The sequence below is a fragment of the Zootoca vivipara genome, chromosome 6, assembly GCF_963506605.1.
Source record: "Zootoca vivipara chromosome 6, rZooViv1.1, whole genome shotgun sequence".
In the NCBI taxonomy this organism is placed as follows: Eukaryota; Metazoa; Chordata; class Lepidosauria; order Squamata; family Lacertidae; genus Zootoca; species Zootoca vivipara.
This window is the reverse complement of record NC_083281.1, coordinates 87,396,649-87,422,672: the sequence shown is the minus strand read 5'-3', so window position 1 is coordinate 87,422,672 and position 26,024 is coordinate 87,396,649. Positions and strand designations below refer to the sequence as shown.

Genomic DNA, 26,024 nt, shown 5'->3' with positions numbered 1-26,024 from the left:
GATTTTCGGCGATTTCCCCCCCCGCCCGTGTGCACATGCGCACGGGCGCGCACTCCCCTGCCCTCCGGCCCGCTGCGCGGTAAGACTGGGGACCCCTGGCATGGACTAATCAGCCGCAGGGCCATGCAAACTGAGGCTACCTGTGGGGTTCATTTCGCCACTTCTCGAGGGCTTCCAAGTGGCAGATTGAGGTGCTTGCTTGGTATGTACCTATTGCTTGCTGTTTGGAATAAAATCTTTAATCTTCTCACTCGCTTGTGTTTTGTATTACTTCTGAATCTCATTTGAAAAGAACCACCTTGCGTTTGGCAAGACTACCATCCTGACACGAAGTCTCTCTCGGATATACCATGCTGCTTTCTCTCGTTTTTTATTGCATCGTTACAAAAGTCGGCTGCCTGCTCCTCTCTCTGCCAAGCCAGTGGCAAGAGCCCCTGAGGTTCCCGGCATTCACCTTGTGTTCCTTTGGAGAATTGAGACATGGCGGAGACTGTCATAGAATTAAGAAATATGGTCCCCCCCCCCATCTATTTGCTCCTTCAGTTTACTGAGTCCATGGACCTCCCTCAGGAGGTTATGGATTCTCCTTCCTTGGAGGTTTTTAAACAGAGGTTGGGTGGCCATCTGTCATGGATTCTTTAGCTGAGATTCCTGCACTGCAGGGGGCTGGGCTAGATGACCCACAGGACCCCTTCCAACTCTTCAATTGTATGATTCTATGTGTAAAAAGAGCACCCTTCAGCAATTCTGCACATTGGGATAATCTGTCAATTCCAGGTTCTCCGTTACTCCGTTATACCAATCCAGCCCGGTACAGTGGCTAGAGCATTGGACCTGCGTTCAAATCCTCCGCTCACTGGCGATGAAACTCACTGTGGTGACCTTGGGCCAGTCACTGCCTCTCAGCCCAACCTACCTCACAGGGTTGTTGTGGGGGAATGAATGTATGCCACCTTGTGGCTCCTTAGAGGAAAAGGTAGAATATAAGTTCTAATCATAACAATAATCTTAGATTCAGTCCTCTACATATCTATATCAATTTGCCATTTATTTATTTTTTGAAGTTTTATTTAATTTTATTAAAATGCATATTAATGGTGTGGGTTGTTTTTTTTAACAGACTTGTAATTTCTAACATATTCTAACATATCTCAGGTCCGATTCCTCTTCTCCATTGGTATTTCATACCTGTTTTCTGAGACGAGTCTGTTCTAAGCTTGATTTTTGTGTTTTAATAAAAACCTATTCAGTTTTTTTTAAAATAATCCTTGTTAAAATCAATTGATGTGAATTTTCCCTAACAGATACAAGTTGTTGTTTTTGCAAAGCAGTTCTCCCTAAAACAATGCATTCTCACATGCTACTTTCACCAAAACATATGCATTTTTATGCACAGTTTACCTGGATATAATTTAATTCTGTATGCATTGTTTGGCTGGAGACTTGCATTGCAAAATTGGGAGAAGTGCACATTTCAAATATTGCAGGGGGGCTGGGCTTTGCTTCATGAAATAATAATAATAATAATAATAAATTATTATTATTATTAATTTATTAATTTATTAATTTATTAATTTATTAATTTATTAATTTATTAATTTATTAATTTATTAATTTATTAATTTATTAATTTATTTATTTATTTATTTATTTATTTATTTATTTATACCCCGCCCATCTCGCTGGGTTTCCCCAGCCACCCCGGGCAGCAATTGTATATGTATTGTTTCAAGTAGGGATGTGGGTGGTGCTGTGGTCTAAACCACTGAGCCTCTTGGGCTTGCTGATCAGAAGGTTGGCGGTTCAAATCCCCGTGACGCGGTGAGCTCCCGTTGCTCTGTCCCAGCTCCTGCCAACCTAGCAGTTTGAAAGCACGCCAGTGTAAGTAGATAAATAGGTACCACTGTGGCGGGAAGGTAAACAGTGCTTCCATATGCTCTGGCTTCCGTCATGATGTCCAGAAGCGGTTTAGTCTTCCTGGCCACATGACCCGGAAATCCGTCTGTGGACAAATGCCGGCTCCCTCGGCCTGAAAGCAAGATGAGCGCTGCAACCCCATAGTCGCCTTTGACTGGACTTGACCGTCCAAGGAAGGACAGATCCTGAAGCTGAGGCTCCAATACTTTGGCCACCTCATGAGAAGAGAAGACTCCCTGGAAAAGACCCTGATGTTGGGAAAGATGGAGGGCACTAGGAGAAGGGGACGACAGAGGATGAGATGGTTGGACAGTGTTCTCGAAGCTACAAACATGAGTTTGACCAAACTGCGGGAGGTGGTAGAAGACAGGAGTGCCTGGCGTGCTATAGTCCATGGGGTCACGAAGAGTCGGACACGACTAAACGACTAAACAACAACAACAACAACCGTCCAAGGGTCCTTTACCTTGCTTTTACCTTATGTATTGTTTCAGAAAGTGTGAATTACGAAAGGTAAAGGTGAAGGGAGCCCTGACCGTTAGGTCCAGTCGCGGATGACTCTGGGGTTGCAACGCTCACCTCACTTTACGTACAGCTTCCAGGTCATGTGGCCAGCATGACTAAGCCGCTTCTGGCGAACCAGAGCAGCGCACGGAAATGCCGTTTACCTTTCCGCCGGAGTGGTACCTATTTATCTACTTGCACTTTGACATGCTTTCAAACTGCTAGGTTGGCGGGACTGAGCAACGGGAGCTCATCCCGCAGTGGGGATTCGAACCGCCGACCTTCTGATCAGCAAGCCCTAGGCTCTGTGGTTTAAACCACAGCGCCACCTGCGCCCTGTGAATTAGGTAGGTTTGCCTTTAAATGCAAACATAATCTAGTAGTGTCTCCTGCAGCTCTCCATCCCCAGCACTGAATTTCCCTCCATTTCAGCCTTCTGTATCCTGGAGGAGCTTTGAAATTACACAACTAGGAGCTGGTTCAGGAAGTGGGTGTGGCTATGCAAATACTCCCCCCCATGTTTGAAAGGAAAGAACATGGGAGAGGATGAGGAACAAGCAGATCCAACAGCAGGGAGGAAAAGAGCAAATGTGTTTGATTTTATTGTTTCAAGCAACCATCTCTGTGCCGAAAGTAAGAAAGTTGGTTTGTTTTAGAAAAAAGAAAAGAAAAAAAAAGAAAACACAAACATACAAGAGGTCAAAGAAATAAATAAATCAATAAATTAAGAAATAAATAAGCGGGAAGCATTATTCCAGAGGACTTTTTGGAGAAAGCACACGTCTTCAGAAATTCACATGTCGTCGAAAAGGCTGGATCCCTTTTCTAGGGCAGGGTGGGTGAGCTGATGGCAGGAAAGCAGATCTTAATTCCTCCTCGTCCCTGGAAGCAAAAGGGTTAAAAAAGAAAAGGGTTTAGAATCATAGGATTGGAAGGGGTCCTGAGAATCATCTAGTCTGACCCCCTGCAATGCAGGAGTACATAGCTGTTCTTTTACAAACTTTATAGACCCCAGTAAGATTAATTCCTTGCCTTTTTCATTACAGATATGTGAGCCAAGCAACAGAACTTGGGAGATCCATTAGATTGATCAGTGGGAGGAAGCAGCTGGGAAGCAGAGTCCGGCGAAACATCAGACCATCCGGATGGCTTTTCTGTAGTTCTCCCAGAAAGCGCTATTCTAGGTCAGGCAATAACAAAGGGGTGGGGTGGTGGGGTGGGGAGGGCTCACCTCTGCATCCCATCCCAGTCACGGACCCGATCCGGTCCAGTCTCCTCCCGAAACAGCCGGATTCTCTCATGCTCTTCGCTGTCTGGATTCCCCGCATGCGCTTAAGCAGGGCGCTGCGGTCGGAGGGGAACGGGGCAGAATCAACCGGGGTCTCGACTTGCTGGCTGTCGCCATCATCCAGGAACTCGGCCAGCCCCTCCCTCTGGATCTCAGGATCTTCTAGGTTGGGGCTGTTCTGCAGTTCTTCCATCAGAGAGACTTTCTCCTCCAACCTCTGCAGAAGGGCCTGAATGGAAAATGAATATAACGTTCCTATTTCGTTCCTCTGCATTGCCTCCAAACCTTTCTGCTGCCTGAACCTCACCTTCCTTCCTTCCTTCCTTCCTTCCTTCCTTCCTTCCTTCCTTCCTTCCTTCCTTCCTTCCTTCCTTCCTTCCTTCCTTCCTTCCTTCCTTCCTTCCTTCCTTCCTTCCTTCCTTCCTTCCTTCCTCCTTCCTTCCTTCCTTCCTTCCTTCCTTCCTTCCTTCCTTCCTCAGGGGTTCAGCTAGCTCAGTGGTTCCCAAACTTTTCCAGCCCCCCTCCCCACCCCCTTGGTTCCATAAACTCATTCTTCGTGCCCGTTGCCCTACTCTATAAAAAGCATTATTCAGAATTGCAGTTGGCATTCAAAAATTCAAAGCAGTAACAATCAATGGCACATCTCTTCAAAATCCAGTTTAGACATTTTAGTTTGATTAATTTGACACAATTGGTGAATTTGATCCAGTGAGACCAGCTTTTCAAAGTCTGATAGGCGCTGTGATTCTCTAGCGGTTTGGCTTCACCCCCGTGGTTGCACTCCATTGTTTCTTGAGACAGAGGGCAACCGACCCCCACCACTGCCTTGCCTATTAGCGCCCCCTAGGTAATCCCACCACTGCCCCTCCCCCAGGGGGCACTACTGTCTACTTTGGGAACCGCTGAGGCAGGTAATTTTAGACCCTGAACAGTGCAGTCTTATTTAGTTACTTTTATTATTTCGTTATTTGTTAGGTTTCCATCCCTTCTTCTTCTTCCTCCAAGGAGCTGCCTGCTCCTCCAAGGAGCTTCCTCCAAGGAGGTGGCACACATGGTCCTCATTCAATCCCCTCAACAACCCTGTGAGGTAGGCTAAGCTAAGAGACAGGGACTGGCCTAAGGTCACCTCAATGACCTTCATGGCCAAGCGGGGATTTGAACCCTGGTCTCCCAGGTCCTAGTCCGAGACTCTAACCATTAGGCCATGCTGGCTTTTTAAATGCTCATGAAGCTTTCCCTTCCCCCATTGCTGGGTGTTTCTAGCTTAATGACTCCCTCCCTCCCTGTGTTTTCATGTCTCCAGCTTCCCCTTGCCTTCTAGCCCAAGCAGGCAGGCACAGCTAGCAGCCACCAGCCATCAAAAGCCATCGCAGAACCAGCAGTGGCTGTGAATCGTACAAAATCGTACAAAATGGGAGAAGGGTCGTACTTCAGTGGTAGAGCACGTGCTTTGCATGCAGAAGGTCCCAGGCTCAACCCCCTAGTTCCTGGAAACGGGCAAATACAATTCTTTCTTTAGGGCTTGTGATTTTACAGATATGAAACATGCGTTTTGCTGCTGAGCTCCAGGTCTCCTAAACTGCATAAGACTCCCCAGCGCCAAGGCCAGTGAGTCAGATGCCTTCAAGAAGTTAACAAGGGAGACACCTGATCATTCAAGACCCAGGGTTCAAATCCTCCCTCAGCCAGAAAGCTGAGACTGCCTCTATAAGCAATTTCGACCAGCACATTTGCACAAGCAGATTCCCCCAACATGATGTATTTTAGCGCGTTCCTTTTTGTTGGCCTCTGCACTTTTGCACACACTTGTTGACGGAGAACCGCCCTGCAAAATTGGGAGATGTGTGAATTTCAAAGGTCGCTTCTGTTTCATTTCGTGTATCCTGTTGAGAACTGTGAATCGGGTTGTTTTCTCACTAAAATGCAAAGAAGATCAACTTTCTTCCCCGACCCTTCCTACATGTCAGGGTTGTTGTGAGGGTAAAATGCGGGAGATGGAGGGGAGAAAAACATAGGCCACCTTGAGCTCTTTGGAGGAAAGGTGGAATATGAATGTAATAACAGGTGATAAATAAATAAATCCCAGTTAGACCCTCCGCAACATGGAAAAGCCTTGTCTCCCTGCCACAAGCCTGGAATCCTTTATGAATTTTATCATTTATTTGTTGCATTTCTATCCTAGAATTTTAGGTTCCGCTGAGAGGCAGGGACGGATCCCAAGGTCACCCAGCGAACTGTAATGGACAAGCGGGGATTTGAACCCTGGTCTCCCAGGTCCTAGCTCTGTAACCACTCTGCGACACTACCTCTCTTTTACAAGTCACCTACGCTCACTGCCATCCTAACATTCTGCAGTGATGAACTGCAACCGAGGAAGGCGAAGGACAGATCCGCCCAGCCATAGCTAAGAATGGAAGAAGGGCAAAAGGCACGACCTGGTATTTCGTTCCCAGCAGCGACCAACCAGAGGCTGGCATCGCTCCCGTGTCAATTACCCCCGGTACCCTCCGACTCTAAGATAGACTGCCTCTGAACATGGAAGATCAACCTTCCATCAATTTCTTCTCCAGGAGGGGAGAGCCCACCCTAGAATAATAGAATCCTAGGACAGAGTCTCCCAAAACCTGCCCCTCTGGGTTCCTTACCTCCATGCTGGCTAGCTCCTTGGCGGGGCTGAGGCTGTCGATGGGGTGAGCCATGGAGTGTTGGAAGCAGAGGAGGAACAGCAAGGCAAAGGTGACTGCGCTCGAGCCCTGGGTGTCCATGCTTGGAGAAGGTGCGTTCGGCTTCCTCGCCCTGGAGACGGTGTCCTTTTTTCGAGAAACCTCTGGCTTCGCTTCTTCCCTTGCTCTGCTGTGTCCTGTGCTGCCTGCTTCTCCCCAGCCGGCCTTATATACCCTTTGAGCCGAGCTCTGCTTCCTTGGGTTATCGGTGGGATTATCTGGGGTGCATTCCAGCCCCCTCTCCGGAATGCAGCTCCTTTCAGAGAAGATTCCCTTTATTAGGTGTCACTGGGCAGCTGATCGCCTAGCATGCAGGAGTCACAAGCTGGTGATTTCATGCCGCCTGCCCTCTCGGCTGATACTGGCCTCGGAGATTACAAACCCCATCCCTCGTTGGAATTTCTTTTACCTCCCCCCCACCCCAACTTTCAAGCATTTCCCAGATCTGAGCAGAGAGGACCCTCGAAATATCCCCAGAAATGCAACTTGGGGAAATCGCCTTGTATAGCAAAAGCAAGAAGCTCAAGAGGACAGCTTTATTTTATTTTTTTTGCAGGGTGAGAGGGAATCTGATGAAACCCCTGTCCCGGACTTTTCTCCAAGGGCCATTCCTATATATGGAGTAATGAGGGTATCAACTCAGTCCCGGCTTTGCTTCCTTTCCAAGTGGCTTTGTTCCATTTGGGGCTTAATCTCGGCACCGAGAAGAGTCAGACATCTGCAAGAACTCAGTTCTTTTAGCGTGGCAGCACTTTGGAACTCCCCGACACTTGACGTCAGGCAGCTGCCTTCACTGTGCTCTTGGCTGTACCTGCTAAATGAAAAAGGAAACAAATCCGTTTTCATTTAGACAAGCCTGCCCAGGTATTTAGGAAGTTGATGTGAGTTTTTAATCTGTTCTTTAGTATTTTTCCTTTTTTTTTGTCAACCACTTTGCGTTTAAAAAACCCCCAACAACAATCAAGCAGTGTATAAATTTTATGAACTCAATCAATCAATAAAATTAAGCTTACCTGCGCATAATGACCCTTGGCCCAGGTGGGGCAGCTAGCCTGCGGGTCAGATATCTAAACTGAACCTTAAAAGGTAAAGGGACCCCTGACCATTAGGTCCAGTCGTGACCGACTCTGGGGTTGTGCGCTCATCTCGCATTATTGGCCGAGGGAGCCGGCGTATAGCTTCCAGGTCATGTGGCCAGCATGACAAAGCCGCTTCTGGCAAACCAGAGCAGCACATGGAAACGCCGTTTACCTTCCCGCTGTAGCGGTTCCTATTTATCTACTTGCATTTTTGACGTGCTTTCGAACTGCTAGGTTGGCAGGAGCTGGGACCAAGCAACGGGAGCTCACCCCGTCACAGGGATTCGAACCGCCAACCTTCTGATCAGCAAGCCCTAGGCTCAGTGGTTTAACCACAGCGCCACCTGAACCTTATTTCCTTCTTTTTCACTTTTACTGATGTATTGTAATGTAGCAAAAAAGCAGGCCTCCCAAAAGTCTTTTCATTTCAGATTACGTTCAAACGAGAGAAGTTATTTTTGGCTTGGATGAATGCAACTGTATATGCTTAAGTTAGAATGGATGGGTTTTTATTTTTATTCTTACTGTAGGCTGGCAATGTTTCTCCCCCTCCCAGTTTTTCTAAAATATATAGAGTTCACGCCAGCTCAGTCCTACTCAGAGTAGATACACCGAAATGAATGGATCTGGGTTAAGCAAGGCCACCTACCCCATACATTTCAAGTGCTATGACCCTGCTTTAAACAGCGGCTTCCCACAGAGATCTCTGGGAACTATAGTTTGTTAAGGGGGCCAAGAGTTGTCAGGCAACCTCTCCCGGAGCTACTATTCCCAGAGTTCCCTGGCAGGGCAGATGGATCATTAAAAAAACCACTCTGAGACTTGTACCTCTGCAAAAGGGGGTTTCCTAACTCTCAGCGCTCTTAGCAAACTACATTTCCCAGGATTTTTTGGATGGAAGAGCCATGGGTGTGTAAAGCGATGCCCTGGGGCTTTCAAAGTATGGTTGCTGCTGCATTTTGAAAGGGTATGGGGTGTTTTAAAGAGTTCTAATTTCGGTTCCTCTGTTTCGTTTTTGTCGGGTTGGTGTTGGTTAAATGTTTAGTTGGGGTCGGCATTTACTTTAATTTGGGTATAGCTGTAAACCGATTATGATTCTTATTGTTGTCATTGGTTTTTTTAATTGATTTGTTGGTTTGTTTGTTGCTTGTATAGGCTATCTTGTTTTTTAACGTTTGATGTTTCGTTGTGTTTTATATGTTGTAAGCCACCCAGATCATTATTATTATATGGTGTGGAGGTGGCTGGGGTCAAATTCTGAGCAGGACTGAGTACAATTTTTAAAAAAGTTATCCCTATGGCAGGAAAGTTTGTGAAAAGCACTGTTGCGATGCATCAATTTGCGCCCGGAGTGTCCTTTTCTTTGAAAGTGGTTTGACCTTGGCGGAACGGTAGGCATTTTTGTGCGACAGCCTCCTTGCAAGCTCGCTTTGCAGGGAACCAGAAAATAATAAGCTTCCTCCTAGAAAGAACTGATGTGATCCAGGCCGTTGGCTTCTCTCCAAGGTGCTGAATCAAACCTCCCTCCAGCTACTTCCTTAAGCTAGGTGGGGATGTTGAACCGCAAACCCTTTCCCAGATCAACAGAACCTGGCTCTCTTATCCAGAGGTCAGCAATCTTTTTCAGCTGTAGGCCAGTCCACTGTCCCGCAGACCATGTGGTGGGCTGGACTATATTTTTTTGGGTGTGTGTGTGTGTGAACGGATTCCTATGCCCCACAAATAACCCAGAGATGCCTTTGAAATAAAAGCACACATTCTACTCATGTAAAAACATGTTGATTCCCGGACCGTCCGTGGGCTGGATTGAGAAGGCGATTGGGCTGGATCTGGCCCCTGGGCCTTAGGTTGCCTACCCCTGCTCTTATCCCAGCATGGATTTGCTTTTTCTTTCCCACTCCCTTTGGGGGGGGGGGGAAACAAACAGGAGAATTGTTCATGCCACAGTTCTGAATCCTCAGGTCTCTGCATGTCACAAACCTAGTCTAGTCTTGCAGCCAGAAATCAAGGGCTTTAAAAATTGATTGGGGTGGCAGTGTTTAGGGGAGTAGGGAAATCGGGGATCGGTGGGAGATCAGGTTACGACAAAGCAGGAAGGTTTTCAGGTGGCCTTCTACTGAGTCAGCACTCCACCCAGCTCAGTGTTGTTGGCCCTGACAGGCAGTTTCAAACAAGGCAAGGATTTTGTACCATTCACAGCCACTGCTGGTTCTGTGATGGCTTTTGATGGCTGGTGGCTGCTAGCTGTGCCTGCCTGCTTGGGCTAGAAGGCAAGGGAAAGCTGGAGACATGAAAACACAGGCAGGGAGGGAGTCATTAAGCTAGAAACACCCAGCAATGGGGGAAGGGAAAGCTTCACGAGCATTTAAAAACAGAAAGGTGAGAGAGGAGGTGGACTCTTGTAAACTTTGGTAGCTGCCAGTGTCCTCAAACTGTGTGTAAAATAGATCCAGCTATCCTGTCTGAGAAGGCAATAATTTAGATCAGGGTTTGGGAACCTTTGGTCTTCTGGGTGATGTGGTACTGCAATTCCCAACCAACCCTGGCAAACATGACCAATGAATGATGTGTGTTGTAGTCCTGCAATATCCTGAGGGCCACAGGTTCCCCAAGTCTCACTTAGAACATCTGGGGGAATTTTTACCGATGTCACCTCACCCTATTATCCCAGACACTGGGATATTCTGCTGTTGCTCCTCTAATGGATCACCCTCCCCTCTTCCAGACATGAAGCGCTGTTGATCTGCGACATCTGATATCTTGCAAAGGCTTGTCTTTTTGGCCAGGCTTTCCCTGACCCCTAAGAATGGACCATGTTATCATTGAATTCTTATATATAAAGAATATATTGGATGCTTTTGATGTCGTTAATCTAATCATACCCTTATATGATTTTTCCTGTAAACCACAGGAAAGTGAAGATCTCGCTTTCTGTGGCTGAACTGATATCTCATAATGACCAACCCCAATAAGTGGACTTCTATTTAGACGTATAGGCTGCCTGTATTAATGAATGCATATACCGTAAGTGTATTAGGGCCAAGGGAGTGCTTTTATTGTTTAATATCAGCTGACAATGTTTTGCCAATTTAAGAAAAAGTAAATTTTTGAAAAGGAGAAAGGATTGGATACCCTCCTTTTTGTTCTAAACAGAGGAGGGGGGAAAGAGCTTCTCTCTGTGAACAAATGTGATAGTGACTGACAAAGTCGAAAGGGTCCCTCATGTCATTTTGTGGTCATTTCATTTTCCATCTCATGGCAGTCATTTTGTGACTGGCATCCACGACTTGTCCTCAAAATTCTGAATGTGCTCCTTAGTCCAAAGGAAGTGTGGTGACCCTTACTTTAACGCAAGTTTATCCTCATATTTCTTTTTTTTTTTTTGCTCGGGGAAATGTTTTGCGAGTCTCAGAGGCATGTGTATTTCAAAGCTTGCGGTGACAATTACATAGGCTCATGAATGCAAATTGTGAAATTTCTCCACTATCACTACACCACAGTGAAAACACTCCATTTCTATAAAACGTTTATTGAGATTTTGCAGCACCAAAGCCCCCGTTTCGGTAGGCCGAAAAACTAGCAGTCTCAGTGGCATACCACTAAGCTTCAAATGTAACGGGAGCCCATAAAATATGAATATACAGGTTTTTATATTGTCTAGGAAGGGGTATGATTCTTGAGAGGGACTGTGCGCAGAGAGTTCTCAAACAGATTTAACAGTCTGTATAAACTTTATGGCCTTTGTTTTCCAAACTTTTGGGGCGGCCGACAAAGAGGTCCTCTTCTGATTTCAACTTCTGGGTTTCCTCCAAGAACCTAAAAACAAAGAGTTAAAGATCTTTTGAGTTAAGGCTTCCCCTTCTGCTTAAAAGCAGCAGCATTACTCATGAGGACTAGCTGCTTTCCAAGCTCATTCCTCTCTATCAGGGTCATAGCTGCCAAGTTATCCCGTTTTTTAAGGGAAATTCCCTTATGCTGAATAGGCTTCCTCGTGAGAAAAGGGAAAACTTGGCAGCTATGATCAGGGTTAGTTCTGACAAAGGAGCGTGATATAAGGACAGCCCTGCTGGATCATACTAAATGCTCAGGGATGGGGAACCTTGTGGCCCTCCAGGATTCTTGGTCTGGCCCTTGGGAGGTTACACAAGGCCACACCCCTTCTTCACAGGCCACACCCCCTAAACAACTCTGCCTTTCACCCTCCTTGAGTGGTTTTGCCTGCCTGGAAAGGCGAACTCTGAAAATTGCCTCTTGCTTGACTGGACAGAGCAAAGAGTAGATTGTTTTGGTTTGACCCAGAAGGTTGCCTGCACTGTTTTCGAGCTGCTAATTCTAATATTTCTCGCAAGCAAGTTTTGTTAAATAAATAAATCCCACCTGCCCACCCAACCCAGCAATGAGAATCTTTAGAAAGAGACTTACGGGCTCTGTAGACATTGCACCCAAGGCCTGTCTGGGTCCCGATCCGCTCAAGCCTGGTCCCGAAGCATCCGGAGAAATATCTCCTCCGCTTTGGGGAAGCCAGGAATTTCATCCAGTGGTCCTCCACTTCTGCAGTCTGCAGTCTGAGCTGGCTGGAAGAGAGGGTTTCTGCGTCAACAAGGTCCACGTCGGAGCCATCATCTGCCTCGTCAGACCTCGAGATGGGAGCCTCCAATTCCCCTTCCGGGAATTTTTCCTTCAGGCGCTCGAGGAGGTCCTAAAATCAGAGGTGATGGAAACAGAATACCAATAAACAAACTCGGTTCAGAACACGAGGACCTAGAAAGCTTCCTCCTACTGAGTCAGACAATTGAGTCCAGGTAGCTGTGTATTGGGACCCAGGTGGCGCTGTGGTTAAACCACTGAGCCTAGGGCTTGCTCATCAGAAGGTCGGCGGTTCGAATCCCTGTGATGGGGTGAGCTCCCGTTGCTTGGTCCCAGCTCCTGCCAACCTAGCAGTTCGAAAGCACGTCAAAATGCAAGTAGATAAATAGGAACCGCTACAGCGGGAAGGTAAACGGCGTTTCCATGTGCTGCTCTGGTTTGCCAGAAGTGGCTTTGTCATGCTGGCCACATGACCTGGAAGCTGTACGCCGGCTCCCTCGGCCAATAATGCGAGATGAGCGCGCAACCCCAGAGTCGGTCAATACTGGACCTAATGGTCAGGGGTCCCTTTACCTTTACCTAGCTGTGTATTACCAGCATTGGCTGGCAGCAGCACAGTTTCAGGCAGGGGACAACCCCAGTCCTACCTGGAGATCCCATTGGGGTTTGAACCTAGGACCTTCTGCATGCAAAGCAGATGCTCTGCCGCTGAACTAAATGGTCCTTTGTGCGATCACCAGAGCAATCAATATTACATCAAGGCAGCAGATGCGTTCTTCCTTACACATACAGAGAAAATTTACAATCTGGCCCAGTTTTAGCACGCAGGTTTGACTTTTTTTTCAATTGCCACCTTTTAATATTTGACCTTGAGGTCTTTTTTCATTTTTTTAAAAAAGAAAACCTTAATTATTTTTAATGGATTTTCAGGGCAACCCACTCCAGTATTTTGCGATGAAAGCTCCATGGACATATAAAAGGAGAAACTTTGAGAAGGAAGTGAGAGGTTCCAAGGAATGCTCTGGTTCGTGGGGGTCATGGAGAGCCAAACACGACTAAGACGACTAAACAACATATTAAATATTAGTGTGCCTAAATGCCATCTTTTTACACCTGCATTTTCCCCTCTCCAAAACCTCAATTGAACAGTGTCTGGGGAAACTGGTGGGAAGAGAGAGATTTTGAACCAGAAGGGTCTAGATTTTGAATTTGTGAAAGAATATCTGGAGCTGGGAATCTTGGCTTGAGAGTCCTCACCCCACCCCAGCCTTCAAACAGAAGTTTCCTCTGGACTCCTTTAGGATATACCTTGGTTCTCAAACACCTTGGTTCTCAAAAGCCTTGGTTCTCAAACGCCGAAAACCCAGAAGTAAGTGTTCCGGTTTTCGAACATTTTTTGGAAGCCGAATGTCTGACGCGGCATTCGGCTATTGTTTCCAGGGCGCCTGCACCAATCAGAAGCTGTGCCTTGGTTTTGAAATATTTCGGAAGTCAAACGGACTTCCGGAGCAGATTAAGTTTGGCGCTTTTATTTTTGATATTTTTCTTACGTTTCTGTTTTTGAGGCTTTTTCAGTTAATTTGTTTCTGTGACTGTCTGGAACCCAGTTCAGCTGCTGATTGATTGTGTGACTGTGAAAATGGATAAAAGCCCCCCATTCAAACAATGACTATCATCAGTGCAGGTAAGGGGAAAAAATAAGAATTTTTAAAATCTACAATACTGTCTTATTTATTTTATAGTACAGTACACTGATTATTGCTTTCATTTTATGGATCAATGATCTCGTTGGATAGTAAAATTCATGTTAAATTGCTGTTTTAGGGCTTGTTTTTAAAAGTCTGGAATGGATTAATCCGTTTTGCATTACTTTCTATGGGAAAGTGTGCCTTGGTTTTGGAACGCTTTGGTTTTGGAACGGACTCCCGGAATGGATTAAGTTTGAGAACCAAGGTACCACTGTAATTTTTTTAAAAAATTGGGGGTGCCAATTCCCTTCTCTCTCCTCTCCAAAATTTACCACCCCCACCATAGGCAATGCCTTTGATTCCTGCAATGCACATTGATCGATCTGCGAAGACCTTTTTCTGCTCACAAGCAACTAGCAAGTTCAAATTATCATTCTCCTTAGTTGCATCCAGTGCTAGTCCTACTCAGAACAGACCCATTGAAGGTAATGGAGAAGACTGACATAGGTCCAGTAATTCCAGTGGGTTTCCTCTGAGTAGGAATCTTAGAACTGTGCTGTTGCAAAGGACCATAAGGGTCATTTAGCTCAACCCCATACAATGCAGGAATCACAGCTAAAGGGACTGAGTTAGATAGAATCCATTAATCATCATTCTTTGCTAGCACTCCCCCCCATGTAAAATATTTCATTTCATTTATTTATTTATTACATTTATAAGCCGCTTTTGTTCTCCAGTGATCTCAAGGTGGTGCTCATGGTTCTCCTCCCTGCCTCCATTTTATCCTCCCAACAACCCTGTGAGGTAGGTCAGACTAAAAGATGATGGCTGGCCCAAGGTCACCCAGCAAGCTTCATGGAGCAGTGGGGATTCGAACTCGGCTCTTACATTATTTTCACCAAGATAAGCATTTTGGAGTTTCTTTGAAAAGCTTGTTGCAAAACTCGGAAGAGTACAAAAAAAAACCAACTTGTGGGAGGGGCTGGAGGGTTAATGGTTTGTCTTGCTTTTTATTACGTTTTCATCTTGCATTTTAACCGCTGCTCTGAGATCTACAAATATAACTCAATAGTGATTAAATTTTGAAGGATAGTTGCATTTCAATTTGCCTTGGGGTGAGTTCTAAGTTTGATAAATGAGATACGTTTCTGCAGGTGTGAATTGGGTACCTCCTAATCAAACTGAATTCCCAACAAACAAACAAACAAACAAACAAACAAACACACACACACATCCACCCCCATCCCTGACCTGCCTCCTCCTTCCTCACCTGCAGGGACCGCAGTTCTTCGCTGGAAGGGCTCCAGGCCACAGGATTACTCAAACCCATGCCTGCTTGGGCGAACACCAAGAACACAGAGGACCAGCGACACCAGGCCACAGCATCCATCATCCTTCTGGCCTCTGAGATCTGGTAACTTTGACTGGGGATACGAAGCACTTCTTGGCACACCCAAGGAGCCTTTCTTTATAAGCCCCTTCCGAGGATGGCTCCTTGCTGCTTCCAGCCGGCCTGGACCCCAGCGAGCTGAGCCACTTGGCTCTGATAAGAGAACCGGTTCCAACCAGCGGCGCTGAGCCTTTCGGAAATGACACATTCTGCCCCCACCCTGCTTTGAACAGAGCAATTATAGGCGCTTTCTTGAGCGCCAAACCGTTCACGGCCGCGAACCAGCAGAAATGTCTTTTCTTCTTTCTTAGAGGGAAATGCCGGGCTATGGCTTGCGTTACGGATGCGTCCCCAAATTAGGCAATTCCGTGAAGATAGGGAAAGTGGGGTAATAGCTGGCTGTCCTTCCGATTTTACAACTCGGATATCTTAACTGGGCAGGGGATTAACACAACACCTCTATAACTGCTGCCAGAGTTATTTTTTGTCCAAATTGGTGTTTGAAATGAGATAACACCCTCCATGAGATGACTAAAATCTGGGACACAGTGTGCATGGCTAAGCTTATATTTATATATGGTGAGAACCAGGGAAGGCATGCAACAAGATAATGCCTTTATTTATTGAGAAATGGAGCAATAGGTTGGAGGATAATGTAAACCCATTTATGTTACAGTGGTACCTCGGTTTACAAACACAATTGGTTCCGGAAGTCTGTACTTAACCTGAAGCGTACTTAACCTGAAGCGAGCTTTCCCATTGAAAGTAATGGAAAGTGGATTAATCCGTTCCAGACGGTCCGTGGAGTACTTAAACTGAAGCGTACTTAACCTGAAGAGAACTTTCCTATTGAAAGTAATGGAAAGTGGATTAATCTGTTCCAGACGGGTCCGCGGAGTACTCAACCTGAAGCGTACTTAAGTATGAGTGTAATTGGTTCCGGAAGTCCGTACTTAACCTGAAGCGTACTTAACCTGAAGCGAACTTTCCCATTGAAAGTAATGGAAAGTGGATTAATCCGCTCCAGACAGGTCCACGGAGCACTTAAACTGAAAATACTCAAACCGAGGCGTACTTAAACCGAGGTATGACTGTACTTGGAGCCTTGTAGTATTAATTTATTATATTTGATTTTGGTATGGAAATTTGGCCCTTCTATATGTTAACTCTGCATGTTTTGTCAACTTAAGTTGCCATTCTTCTTTGGCTGGGACCTCGCTCGTTTTCCATTTTGGGGCTAACAACACACAGGCTGCAGTAGTGGCACACATATCAGTAAATAACCTTTTCTGACACCTGGGATTTTCAGTCTGGATTATCCCAAACAGACAGGACTCTGTTGTGGGGTTGCTGTTGTTTTTTAAAAGTACCGTACTTTTAATCCCCCCCAGTTCATTATAAACTATTTCCCAATACTCTTTTACCCTTTTACAAATCCACCACATATGATAAAATGTACCCTCATCTTCAATGGATCTCCTCCTCCTTGAGGAACGGGGCCCATTGCGCATCGTGAGTCCATGGCGAGACATGGGGTGCAGATTTGTCCTGGTGCGTAATGAAAAATTGCCTGATCCTCTTACCCTGTGACCCGGGGCATTGAGAAAGCTTCTAGTTTTAGCACAATGTTGCTTTGGACACGAACAGGGAAGCTGCCTTATGGACATAAGATGAATCTTGCTGGATCAGGCCAATGGCCCATCTAGTCCAGCATCCTGTTCTCACAGCGGCCAACCAGATGCTTGTGGGAAACCTGCAAGCAGGATCCGAGCACGAGAGCAAATTCCCCCCTTCTGCAGTTTCCAGCAACTGGTCTTCAGAAGCATCGCTGCCTCTGAACACGAGGGCAGAGCGCAGTCATTGTGGCTTATAGTCCTCTCCTCCTCTTCTTCTAAGGCCATCCAATTTGGAGATCGCTGCTTCTTTCTGCCGAAGCAAGTTTGATACCATGCGATGTGCGAAAAGGGGCTTTCTTTTTACCTGTCGCGAATCTTCCTGCATTCAGCTTTTATGTCAAGTCAGGGTTACAGGCCCATCTAGTTTAGTGTTGCGTACTCTGACTGGCAGGGACTGTCCAGGGTTTCGGGTGGGGCATTTAGTGGCTGACGGATGCTATGACGGGCAACCCTAAGATCATGCAGTGGGAGAATGTTTTCAACTGTCACTGCTTTTAGAATTCTTTTTAGATACAGCTGCTTTTAGTGGTTAGAACTACGGCCTGGGAGAGACCTGGGTTCGAATCACCCCCTGGCTGCTGTGATGTAGCTCACTGGGTGACCTTGGGGCCAGTCACTGTCTTTTCTCTCAGCCTAGCCCACCCCAGTCTAGGGTTGTTGTGGGCATTAAAATGAGGAAGGGGGTGGGGGTGGGAGAGAAACCGTGGATACTGCCTTGAGCTCGTTGGAGAGAGAGAGGTCTCGTATCGTTGCAATAAATAAAATAATAAATAAGAGGGCTGGGAATGTCTCCTGATCTTGGAGAGAGCTGCTGCCAGATTTACATATAAGCTAAACAAGTTATAGCTTAGGGCCCCACTCTCTTGGGGCACCCAAAAAAAATCAAAGAAAAAAAATCTGGATGTACGCTTCCAAAATATAAGATAAAACACAAATAAAATAAAACCTACATACAGCAACAGTGTTTTGTGTTGTGTAGGCTCCTATGATGTAAGTCATGGGCCCCTGCCTGCTAGCCTGCTCCCTAAAACATCATTGGTTTGCTCATTTCTATATATAGGGTGCCTACATTCTGCATGGAGTGGTTGCATGGCAACATGTGCTAATGGCTTGAGATACCTATTAGGTCCATAAATTACCATATGGCATATATTCAACACAAAAAAAACAAAGGCAATTTGTTGTTGATGAAAGGACAGCTGGACATATAAAGGGCCCCATTACCTTCAGTAGCTTAGGGCCTCATCAAACCTAAATCCAGCCGTGGCTGCCAACCAGTGTTGGCAATGCTGAACTAGATGGACCCAGTGCACAACATCTCAAGTTGTAGACATGAGACAAATACATAAATAGAGTGGTTTAGCTCTTTTAGAATGCTCTGCTCTGCTTGGTTCAGGCTCGGGTATCTGCTGGGATCAGGACCCTTTCCTGCAACGTTATTTCTGTGCGCTTTTAATTTTGCATGTTTTCCAAAAGCCTGGCGATGCTGTGAAAACGCTTTTGCCAATCTGCTTGGTGCCGGCTGGGAAACGAGGCTTTACAGCTCAGCTAATAGACCCGTGCACCTCTGCTTTCCTCCACCTGCTCCCATCGGGGGGGGGGGGGAACTGCCCCCCACCCCTCTTGGTGATGGAAGACCCTTCATCTCTCCCACGCCAGGCTCACTTCAAAGGGCAGCTGTTATCATTTATATGCTAATCGGAACAAACACGTTTGCCCAGGACGGGAATCGGCAGGCGCGCTTAATTAGCTGTGGCCTTTTATGCGAGAGAAAATACGTTCCCTCGCCACACGGATGGCTTTGTGGTTTAAGTTGACCGTTCCCGCATGTAGAATCCCCCCTCTATAATTTTTATTAATTTTTCCTGTTTTACATTTTAGAATATTACCGGTATATCATTTCCCAACTCTACAAGTCAATGATCTAGTACTGTATGTGGACATGGTCAAGGAACCAGCAGCCCTCCTCCACAAGATGTTGGGTTCCTCTCCCAGCCGATGGTCAGGGAGGATGGGACTTGGAGTGCAGCAAGATCTGAAGGACCACAAATTCTCCACCCCCGTAGTAGAATATAAACAACCATTTCTAAAAAACCTTATGGCATGTTGCTAGTCCTCAGCCTCTACTTGCCACCTGTAAAATGGGCATTATTTAGGGTTGCCATATTTCAAAAAGGATGAGATGGTTGGACAGTGTTCTTGAAGCTACGAACATGAGTTTGACCAAACTGCGGGAGGCAGTGGAAGACAGGAGTGCCTGGCGTGCTATGGTCCATGGGGTCACGAAGAGTCGGACACGACTAAACGACTAAACAACAACAACAACATTTCAAAAAGTAAAAACCAGGACACCCCAAAAGTTGTTGAAAATAAAAAAAAATTAAAACCCTGCAATTTTTCGATTGACTTGCCTAAGATCATAGAATCATGGAGTTGGAAGAGACCACAAGGGCCATCCAGTCCAACCCCCTGCCAAGCAGGAAACACCATCAAAGCATTCCTGACATATGGCTGTCAAGCCTCTGCTTAAAAACCTCCAAAGAAGGAGACTCCACCACACTCCTTGGCAGCAAATTCCACTGCCGAACAGCTCTTACTGTCAGGAAGTTCTTCCTAATGTTTAGGTGGAATCTTCTTTCTTGTAGTTTGAATCCATTGCTCCGTGTCCGCTTCTCTGGAGCAGCAGAAAACAACCTTTCTCCCTCCTCTATATGACATCCTTTTATATATTTGAACATGGCTATCATATCACCCCTTAACCTTCTCTTCTCCAGGCTAAACATACCCAGCTCCCTAAGCCGTTCCTCATAAGGCATCGTTTCCAGGCCTTTGACCATTTTGGTTGCCCTCTTCTGGACACGTTCCAGCTTGCCTGTATCCTTCTTGAACTGTGGTTCCCAGAACTGGACACAGTACTCCAGGTGAGGTCTGACCAGAACAGAATATAGTGGTACTATTACTATTACTTCCATTGATACAGGACAAAGCGCCACATTTCAGAAATCCCCTCTTCATGTCACTTCTGCCTTTGAAGTCCCAGTAATGTCTGGGGAAATCCGGACATATGGCAGTCCTAGCATAATTGTATCTGTCTGTTCATTCTCTCTACCCCTTGTTTTGTATCCTTCCCTTTCTCTCGCCGGGGATTCTAGAACCCTTAGGCAAACTGCTAGACCTCAGCCTCTACTTGCCACCTGTAAAATGGGCATAATTTTCTCTGTCTGTTCACTCTTTCTCCTGATTTGCATCCTGCCCTTTCTGTTGCAAAGAGTCCAAGGCCGGCTTGAGAGAACTTTGGGATTCTTGTGAGCTTGGAGACAAATCCTGGCTGCTCATGAAAAAAATAGTTCATTTTACGCTTGTGCTGACACAGAGACCCAATGCTCTGGGACTTGCTCCTGGCCATATTCCCCTCCCTCATCATCTCTTTGGCAGCAGGAACACTGCTCTTTTGCCTGCCTGCCCAAATCATTAAGCATTCCACATTAATGCGCGTGTCAAAATCTTCTTGTGCGTCTGTGTGTTGTTGAAAGCCCATACCGGCAGTTTTCATCTTAGCTGAGCTGAAGGCTCAGTTCCTTCGCTGCGCAAACACCCCCGTGCAGTTGATTTGAGCATCAGGAGCCAACATCCACACCTACGCAGGAGATCTGCCCCTTGCAAACATTGACATTCTCCTGCCTTCTCATAACTCTGGAGCCTGTGTAGTTAAAGTCAAGTTTAATTGCCGAGCTATTGGATTCACCAGTTTTCCTGCTTGGGGAAACTGGTGAGAGGAGGATGGTCTGATCCAGATTTAGGGCTCTCCTTCTGAGTTGTATCATTGGTTGATATCCCACCTTTTTCTCCAACGAGCTCAGACTGGCATACGTGCCCCCCCCACATTTAATCCTCACAACAACCCTTTGAGGTAGGTTAAGCTGAAAGGCAGTGGTCCAAGGTCTCCCTGGAAGCTTCATGCCTGAGTGGGGATTTGAACTCTGGTCTCCCAGGCCCTAGTCCAACAATCTTAACCACTCCAACACCCTGGCTTTCTGAAGACTAGCATAGAATCCAACCTTCCCCTAATTCCCCCCCCAAAAAAAAGGGGCACTCTGCAGTCTATTCTCAGAGTCTTTTCCAAGTCTGAGAGCCATATTCTAAATGAGAGTTGGAAGAAATAAATTGTGTTCTTTTTTTACACACACACACTCACACTCACACAGAGCATATTGGAAATGAATTGGACAAATTATGAAAACCAGTTTATTTCGACAACTGTCTGCATGCAGAATTTTGCACATGAGCGAGACACGGAACAAAAGTTAGATAGGATTTATCGTAGACACACACCTTTGCCACAAATGAGAGAGGACTGACTGGAGGTGTGGGTGTGTGAGGGCCGCGATCTGATTTCTCTAGGTTCCATCAGTGCCCGAAGGGTCTTGATGGGTGAACTAATGTTTAATGGGAGAATGCTGGGCCTCAGGGGTTCTGTGAATTTTTTTCTGGGTCGACTCATTCACACCTGCCCACCACCCAGAAGAACTGTCTATGCTGGGCCGGCCCAAAGTACCAACTAGCCAAGCCTCCTGTTTTCCGCCTGTGGGACCGCTAAACTCTTTTTTAGGGCTGTGATTCTTGGGTTGCAGGGGGGTTGGGCGAGATGTCCTTTAGGCTCCCCCCCCAACTCTAAAATTCTAGGAAATTCATGGAGGAGAAGGGTATCAATGGCTAATAGCCATGATGGTTAGATTTTCTACCTCCACTGTCGGAATCACAAGTGGGAATCCCTAACTGCGTCCATGTCCTGCTCCTGTAAGCATCTGATTGGCCACTGTGAGAACAGGATGCTGGACTAGATTGGCCTGTTAGCAGGATGCTTCTCATATAGCCTCCCTTCAGCTGTTGTTTCCCTCTAGTGTTTGGTATTCAGGGTATACTGCTCCTGTCCATGGAGTCTCTGTTTTGCTATCTTAGTTAACGGCGCTGCCCCATCTCCCCTCAATTTGGCTAACTCTTAAAGAAGAAAGTTATCACCACCGCTTCTGATAAGGAAGGTAGCAGTTTAAACATGACTTGTATGTGGGGGAAGAAAGCAGCTTCAAGACAAGTGGGGGGGGGAATGAGCCAGGACAGATCGAATCACACTAGGGAGGTGGGCAGAGGCAGGAGGTGTGAAGGTTTTGGCTTGGTTGAAGAGGCGTCTCTGGGGGACTGGAAGGCGGGGATGCCTTGGCGATGAATGAGGATGTTGGTTGTCTCTCTGGGAGGCGATGGGTCCCGCCGGCGATGGGTCCTGCCGAGGGAGAAGAATGGGAAAAGAAAAGGCATCATGTTCTGAAACGGCCTCTCTCTGGAACAGCCGTGCGAGAGAGGAAGCTCAAAGCGCCTGTCATGCTTAGCTGCCTTCATTGGCAAGGTTAATTGGCTGAAAACCTTTTCTTGCAAGTGGAAGAGAAGGCGCCCCGATTTAATTGGATTGGTCGATTCCCTCCCCCAAGGAATATTATTTTTAATGTAAGAAATGCAGATCGCAAGCGCTGCCTAAAGAGCTGGGTGTGTATTAGGGCAGAGGTTGACCCCCCCCCCAGGTCCTTGCGGAGAAGTGGAGAAGCTCAGTGGCAGAGCACCTGCTTTGCATGCAGAAGGTCTCAGGTTCGACCCTCAACAGCATCTCCAGGTAAAGCCCTTGCCTGAAACCCGGGAGTGCCGCTGCCAGTCAGGGTTGGCAATGTTGAGCTAGACGGACCAAAGCTCAGTAGAAGGCAGCTTCCTACCTTTCCATTTAAATCACACAAAACCATGAGGACTAGCATCTTTTATAAGGCAGTTTCCTCTCTTCTTTTAGGAGCCTTCCTTAGTGCTCACAGAATCCCCCTCCCTGAGTCCTGGATTGGGGGACGGACGGACATTCTGTCGTAGCCGAAAGAGTGTTGGTTGCATTTTGGTGCCCAGAACAATTTCTCGATATTGGAACCAGGCTACAAATAAGGTTGGCAAACCCCGTGTCAGAGAGACTCTCTTGGTCTGCCATCCCTGAGAGATGGCTGCCCAGCCTCTATGAACCCAACGAAACTCCTGCCTGAAATATATATATATATATATATATATATATATATATATATATATATATATATCATAAAACATATACACCGCTTGATTGTAAAACAAAAACCTCAAAGCGGTTTACAAAAAAAGGTACCGGCAATAAGATTATCGGTAAGAAAGATCAACCACTTTCGAAAAGCTAAAAAAGAAGAAGATTAAAAAACAGATCAAAACTCACACCGACTTTTAAAACATCTGGTCGGGCTTATCTGTTTTCAGCAGACACCAAAAAGAATTCGGTGAAGGCACCTGCCCGAAGTCAAGAGGCAGAAAGTTCCAAAGGTGTTGCTGCCACACCGAAAGACGGACTTCTTACAAATGCAGAACGGGGATTCTGTGGCACCTTCCGTAGTGCCGGTTCTGCCGATCAAAGCAATCGAGTGGGCATATTTGGGGTAAGGTGATCTCATAGGTAAACTGGCCGAGCTGTTAAGGGCTTTATGTACTAATAGTAACACCTTGAACTTGGCCCGGTAGCAGATCCCTGAGCCAGGGCCGTCTTAAGCATATCCAGCGCCGTGGTGCAAAGATCGCTCTGGCGCGCCCCTCCTTTCCCAGAGTTGACGTTTTTTTAGGGCTGGAGGAGGCAGGCAGCAGCTGGGGGGTGGCTCCTCTGGTGGGGAAGAGTCGGAGGCTGAACCTCTTGGCTCAGCTGGCCGCTTTGTGCCACGGCGACCACGGCAGGCAGCACACCAAGTGAGCAGGGCTGCACTGAGCGAGCGAGGGCGCGCGTGCTGCTCCTGCCAAGTGTTGGCTCGTTTCTTCCCCTTTTAGCCTTCTGGCGCCCCACAGAATTTGGTGCCTGCAGGCTAAAAGGGAAAAAAAACCAACTAATGCTCTGCGGGAGTGGCACACGCACCCTCACTCACTTGGTGCGCTCGTTCGGTGCTCCCCGGACTCTCGCCTGGCACCCTCCAAAACTTGGTGCCCTGGCGCCCCGCACCACTAGCCTCGATGGGCAAGACGGGCCTGCCCTGAGCACAGATATTGTATGCAATTGTGCTGCACAAACTGCATCTTCCGGATCACTCACAAAGGAAGCCCCACATGGAGCGCATCCAGTCTTGACGCAACCAGCTACTGTGTGGCCAGAATCTTCCGGTTGTGGACACTTACCTGCCGGGCTGCCTTTCAGCACCCCAGCCCGCTCAGAGCCCCGATCCGGTCCAGCTTGACCCCAAAGCATCCTCTCGAAAGGCCCTTTTTGCTCCTTCCTCGATACCTCCGGGAGGAGCCCAGGAGGTCATTGAAGAGCCTCTGGAAATTGCTTTCTGAGAGGGGCACCCCTTCCTGGGGTCTCCTGGCCCATGGCAGCAGAGCGTCCTGTTGTTCCAATGCTCCTCCGGTTAGGAGGGTCTCATCTTGGTCCTGCTCTGTTTCCTCGGACCCTGCTGGCTGTTCGAGGTCCTCCTCTAACCACTTAGACAGGGTCTGAAAAATACAGGAGGGTGCGGGGAGAAGGAAGAGCAACAAAATAAGCACCAGCAAAGCTTCTTGCCCCCTCTGCTTCCCCCCCCCCCCGCAAGCTGACACCTATAAATTTGTCTTGCTTCTAACTATTGGGGTGCCTTTTCCCCCTTTTTGTATCACCTCCAATTTTGGTCCAGGTGAGTCTTTATACCCCCAAAGTGCCTCTTCCCATCATTCCATTGGAAAATCCCAATTTTCTGGGGGTGTTCCTTCCTCTTTCCTAGAGATGGGACAAATCTGTCGCTTTCGATTTCTAATTTCCCCCATCTAAAGTTCCGCTCTCAACATTAGTTTTGCAGTGAATAAACAACAACCTAAACTAAAAAGGAATTGCTCTTGGAAACTTAGCACAAAGGTCTCCTAAGAATCTTTATTTACCGGTCTTTGCTGCGTTTTTATCCCACTATTCTTCCAAGGTGCCCAAGGGGGTGTCCATGGTTCCCCTTCTCCCCATTTTATCCTCACAGCAACCCTGTGAGGTAGGGCAGGCTGAGATGCAGTAACTGGCCCAAGGTCACACCCAGTGAGCTTCGTGGCTGAGTGAAGGGGGGATTTGAACCCTGGTCTTCCAGGTCAAAGTCCGACACTCTAACCACTGCTCCCAAACCAGCTCCTAACATAGGGTTACCAGACATCCCTGTTTCCCGGGGACGGTGCCTGGATTTGTGAATAAGTCCCCGGACAAATTCCATCCCTAGAATGTCCCCGGATTTCATCTCATGTCCCCGGGAAACACAGCAGCAGCAGTCTCAGCAGCCCAAAGCAGTTGGCTCTGGCTGGCTTCAGGAGCCGCTCGGAAGTCCCCATATAATGATGGTGCAGGGGCTCCACCTTCCCTGACCCCAGCAACTAAGCTGTGAAGGGAGGCGAGGCTTCATGCTGCCTATCGAAGCAGCCTCCCAACTCCTACTTGCATGCAGGAGTGGGGTAGGGATCTCTCAGATGGGCAACGGGAAGCCTCCCTTCCCAGCTGAGGGATCCCCGCCCCCTCCTGCTTACACGCAAGTAAGAATGGGATTGGGGCTGCTCCGAAAGGCAGTGTGAAACCTCCCTTCCCTCTGCAACCGCCATCGCTGCAGCATCAACGTCCCGAATGTGTGGTATTGATTGATTGATTGATTGATTGATTGATTGTGTCCCCAGACTCATTGAAAAAAATCTGGCAACCTTATCCTAACAGTAATCTCCTTTGCAATGAAATATTTGCAATAAAATAAAATATTTGCAATTTTGCCTAATGTGCACGTTTTTGCAACATCTCTTTTTGTAGTGCATTTCTGTATTCTCTCTAAAAAGAAATCTACGCACTTTTACACATGCTTTACCCTAGCACAAGCATTCATTGATGCCCATTACCTAGCTGGATTGCATTGCAAAATTCAAAGGCTGCTTTTCAGTTCACAAATTGCTTTGGAAAAGTGTGGCTCGGGTTTGGATCGCTTTGAAATGCAACCAGATCCTTCTGACCCCATCCATCACCCCTTCCACTTACCTGGACATTGGTCACTGGCTTGGCTCTTCCTTGTTGGTGAGCAAAAAGCAGCAGCATCAAGACCCAGCCGGCATGCATCACTTTGGGGTTCATCCTCTGCTTGGCTGCCCTAGTTGGATC

At 47.0% G+C, this 26,024-nt stretch overlaps 3 protein-coding genes across 3 annotated transcripts; all 3 read right to left on the bottom strand.

The window, feature by feature from the left end:
- Positions 1-3,127: 3,127 nt before the first annotated feature.
- On the bottom strand, positions 3,128-6,549 carry LOC118087774 (natriuretic peptides A-like). Its single transcript, XM_035120739.2, has 3 exons — positions 6,355-6,549; positions 3,653-3,938; positions 3,128-3,303 (listed from the first exon to the last, which is right to left on the bottom strand). Exons 1-3 carry the CDS (start codon positions 6,472-6,474, stop codon positions 3,287-3,289), a joined length of 423 nt encoding a protein of 140 aa, XP_034976630.2. The 5' UTR covers positions 6,475-6,549; the 3' UTR covers positions 3,128-3,286.
- Positions 6,550-11,301: 4,752 nt separating this feature from the next.
- LOC118086841 (natriuretic peptides A-like) lies at positions 11,302-15,176 on the bottom strand. The gene is made up of 3 exons (XM_035118838.2): positions 15,057-15,176; positions 11,934-12,210; positions 11,302-11,327 (listed from the first exon to the last, which is right to left on the bottom strand). The coding sequence occupies exons 1-3, from the start codon at positions 15,174-15,176 to the stop codon at positions 11,302-11,304; spliced, it is 423 nt and encodes a 140-aa protein (XP_034974729.1).
- Positions 15,177-21,848: 6,672 nt separating this feature from the next.
- On the bottom strand, positions 21,849-26,024 carry LOC118087828 (C-type natriuretic peptide 1). The gene is made up of 3 exons (XM_035120840.2): positions 25,905-26,024; positions 24,059-24,373; positions 21,849-22,130 (listed from the first exon to the last, which is right to left on the bottom strand). The coding sequence occupies exons 1-2, from the start codon at positions 25,995-25,997 to the stop codon at positions 24,074-24,076; spliced, it is 393 nt and encodes a 130-aa protein (XP_034976731.1). The 5' UTR covers positions 25,998-26,024; the 3' UTR covers positions 21,849-22,130; positions 24,059-24,073.

Bases quoted from the DNA above. Each gene is read 5' to 3' on its own strand.
- LOC118087774 (XM_035120739.2), bottom strand. From the start codon at position 6,474: ATGGACACCCAGGGCTCGAGCGCAGTCACCTTTGCCTTGCTGTTCCTC. The intron at 3,939-6,354 runs GTAAGGAACCCA...TTTTCCATTCAG, and splicing joins AGGAGCTAGCCAGCATGGAG to GCCCTTCTGCAGAGGTTGGA.
- LOC118087828 (XM_035120840.2), bottom strand. From the start codon at position 25,997: ATGAACCCCAAAGTGATGCATGCCGGCTGGGTCTTGATGCTGCTGCTT. The intron at 24,374-25,904 runs GTAAGTGGAAGG...TGTATTTTTCAG, and splicing joins AGCCAGTGACCAATGTCCAG to ACCCTGTCTAAGTGGTTAGA.
- LOC118086841 (XM_035118838.2), bottom strand. From the start codon at position 15,176: ATGGATGCTGTGGCCTGGTGTCGCTGGTCCTCTGTGTTCTTGGTGTTC. The intron at 12,211-15,056 runs GTGAGGAAGGAG...CTCTGATTTTAG, and splicing joins AAGAACTGCGGTCCCTGCAG to GACCTCCTCGAGCGCCTGAA. The intron at 11,328-11,933 runs GTAAGTCTCTTT...CTTTGTTTTTAG, and splicing joins GTGCAATGTCTACAGAGCCC to GTTCTTGGAGGAAACCCAGA.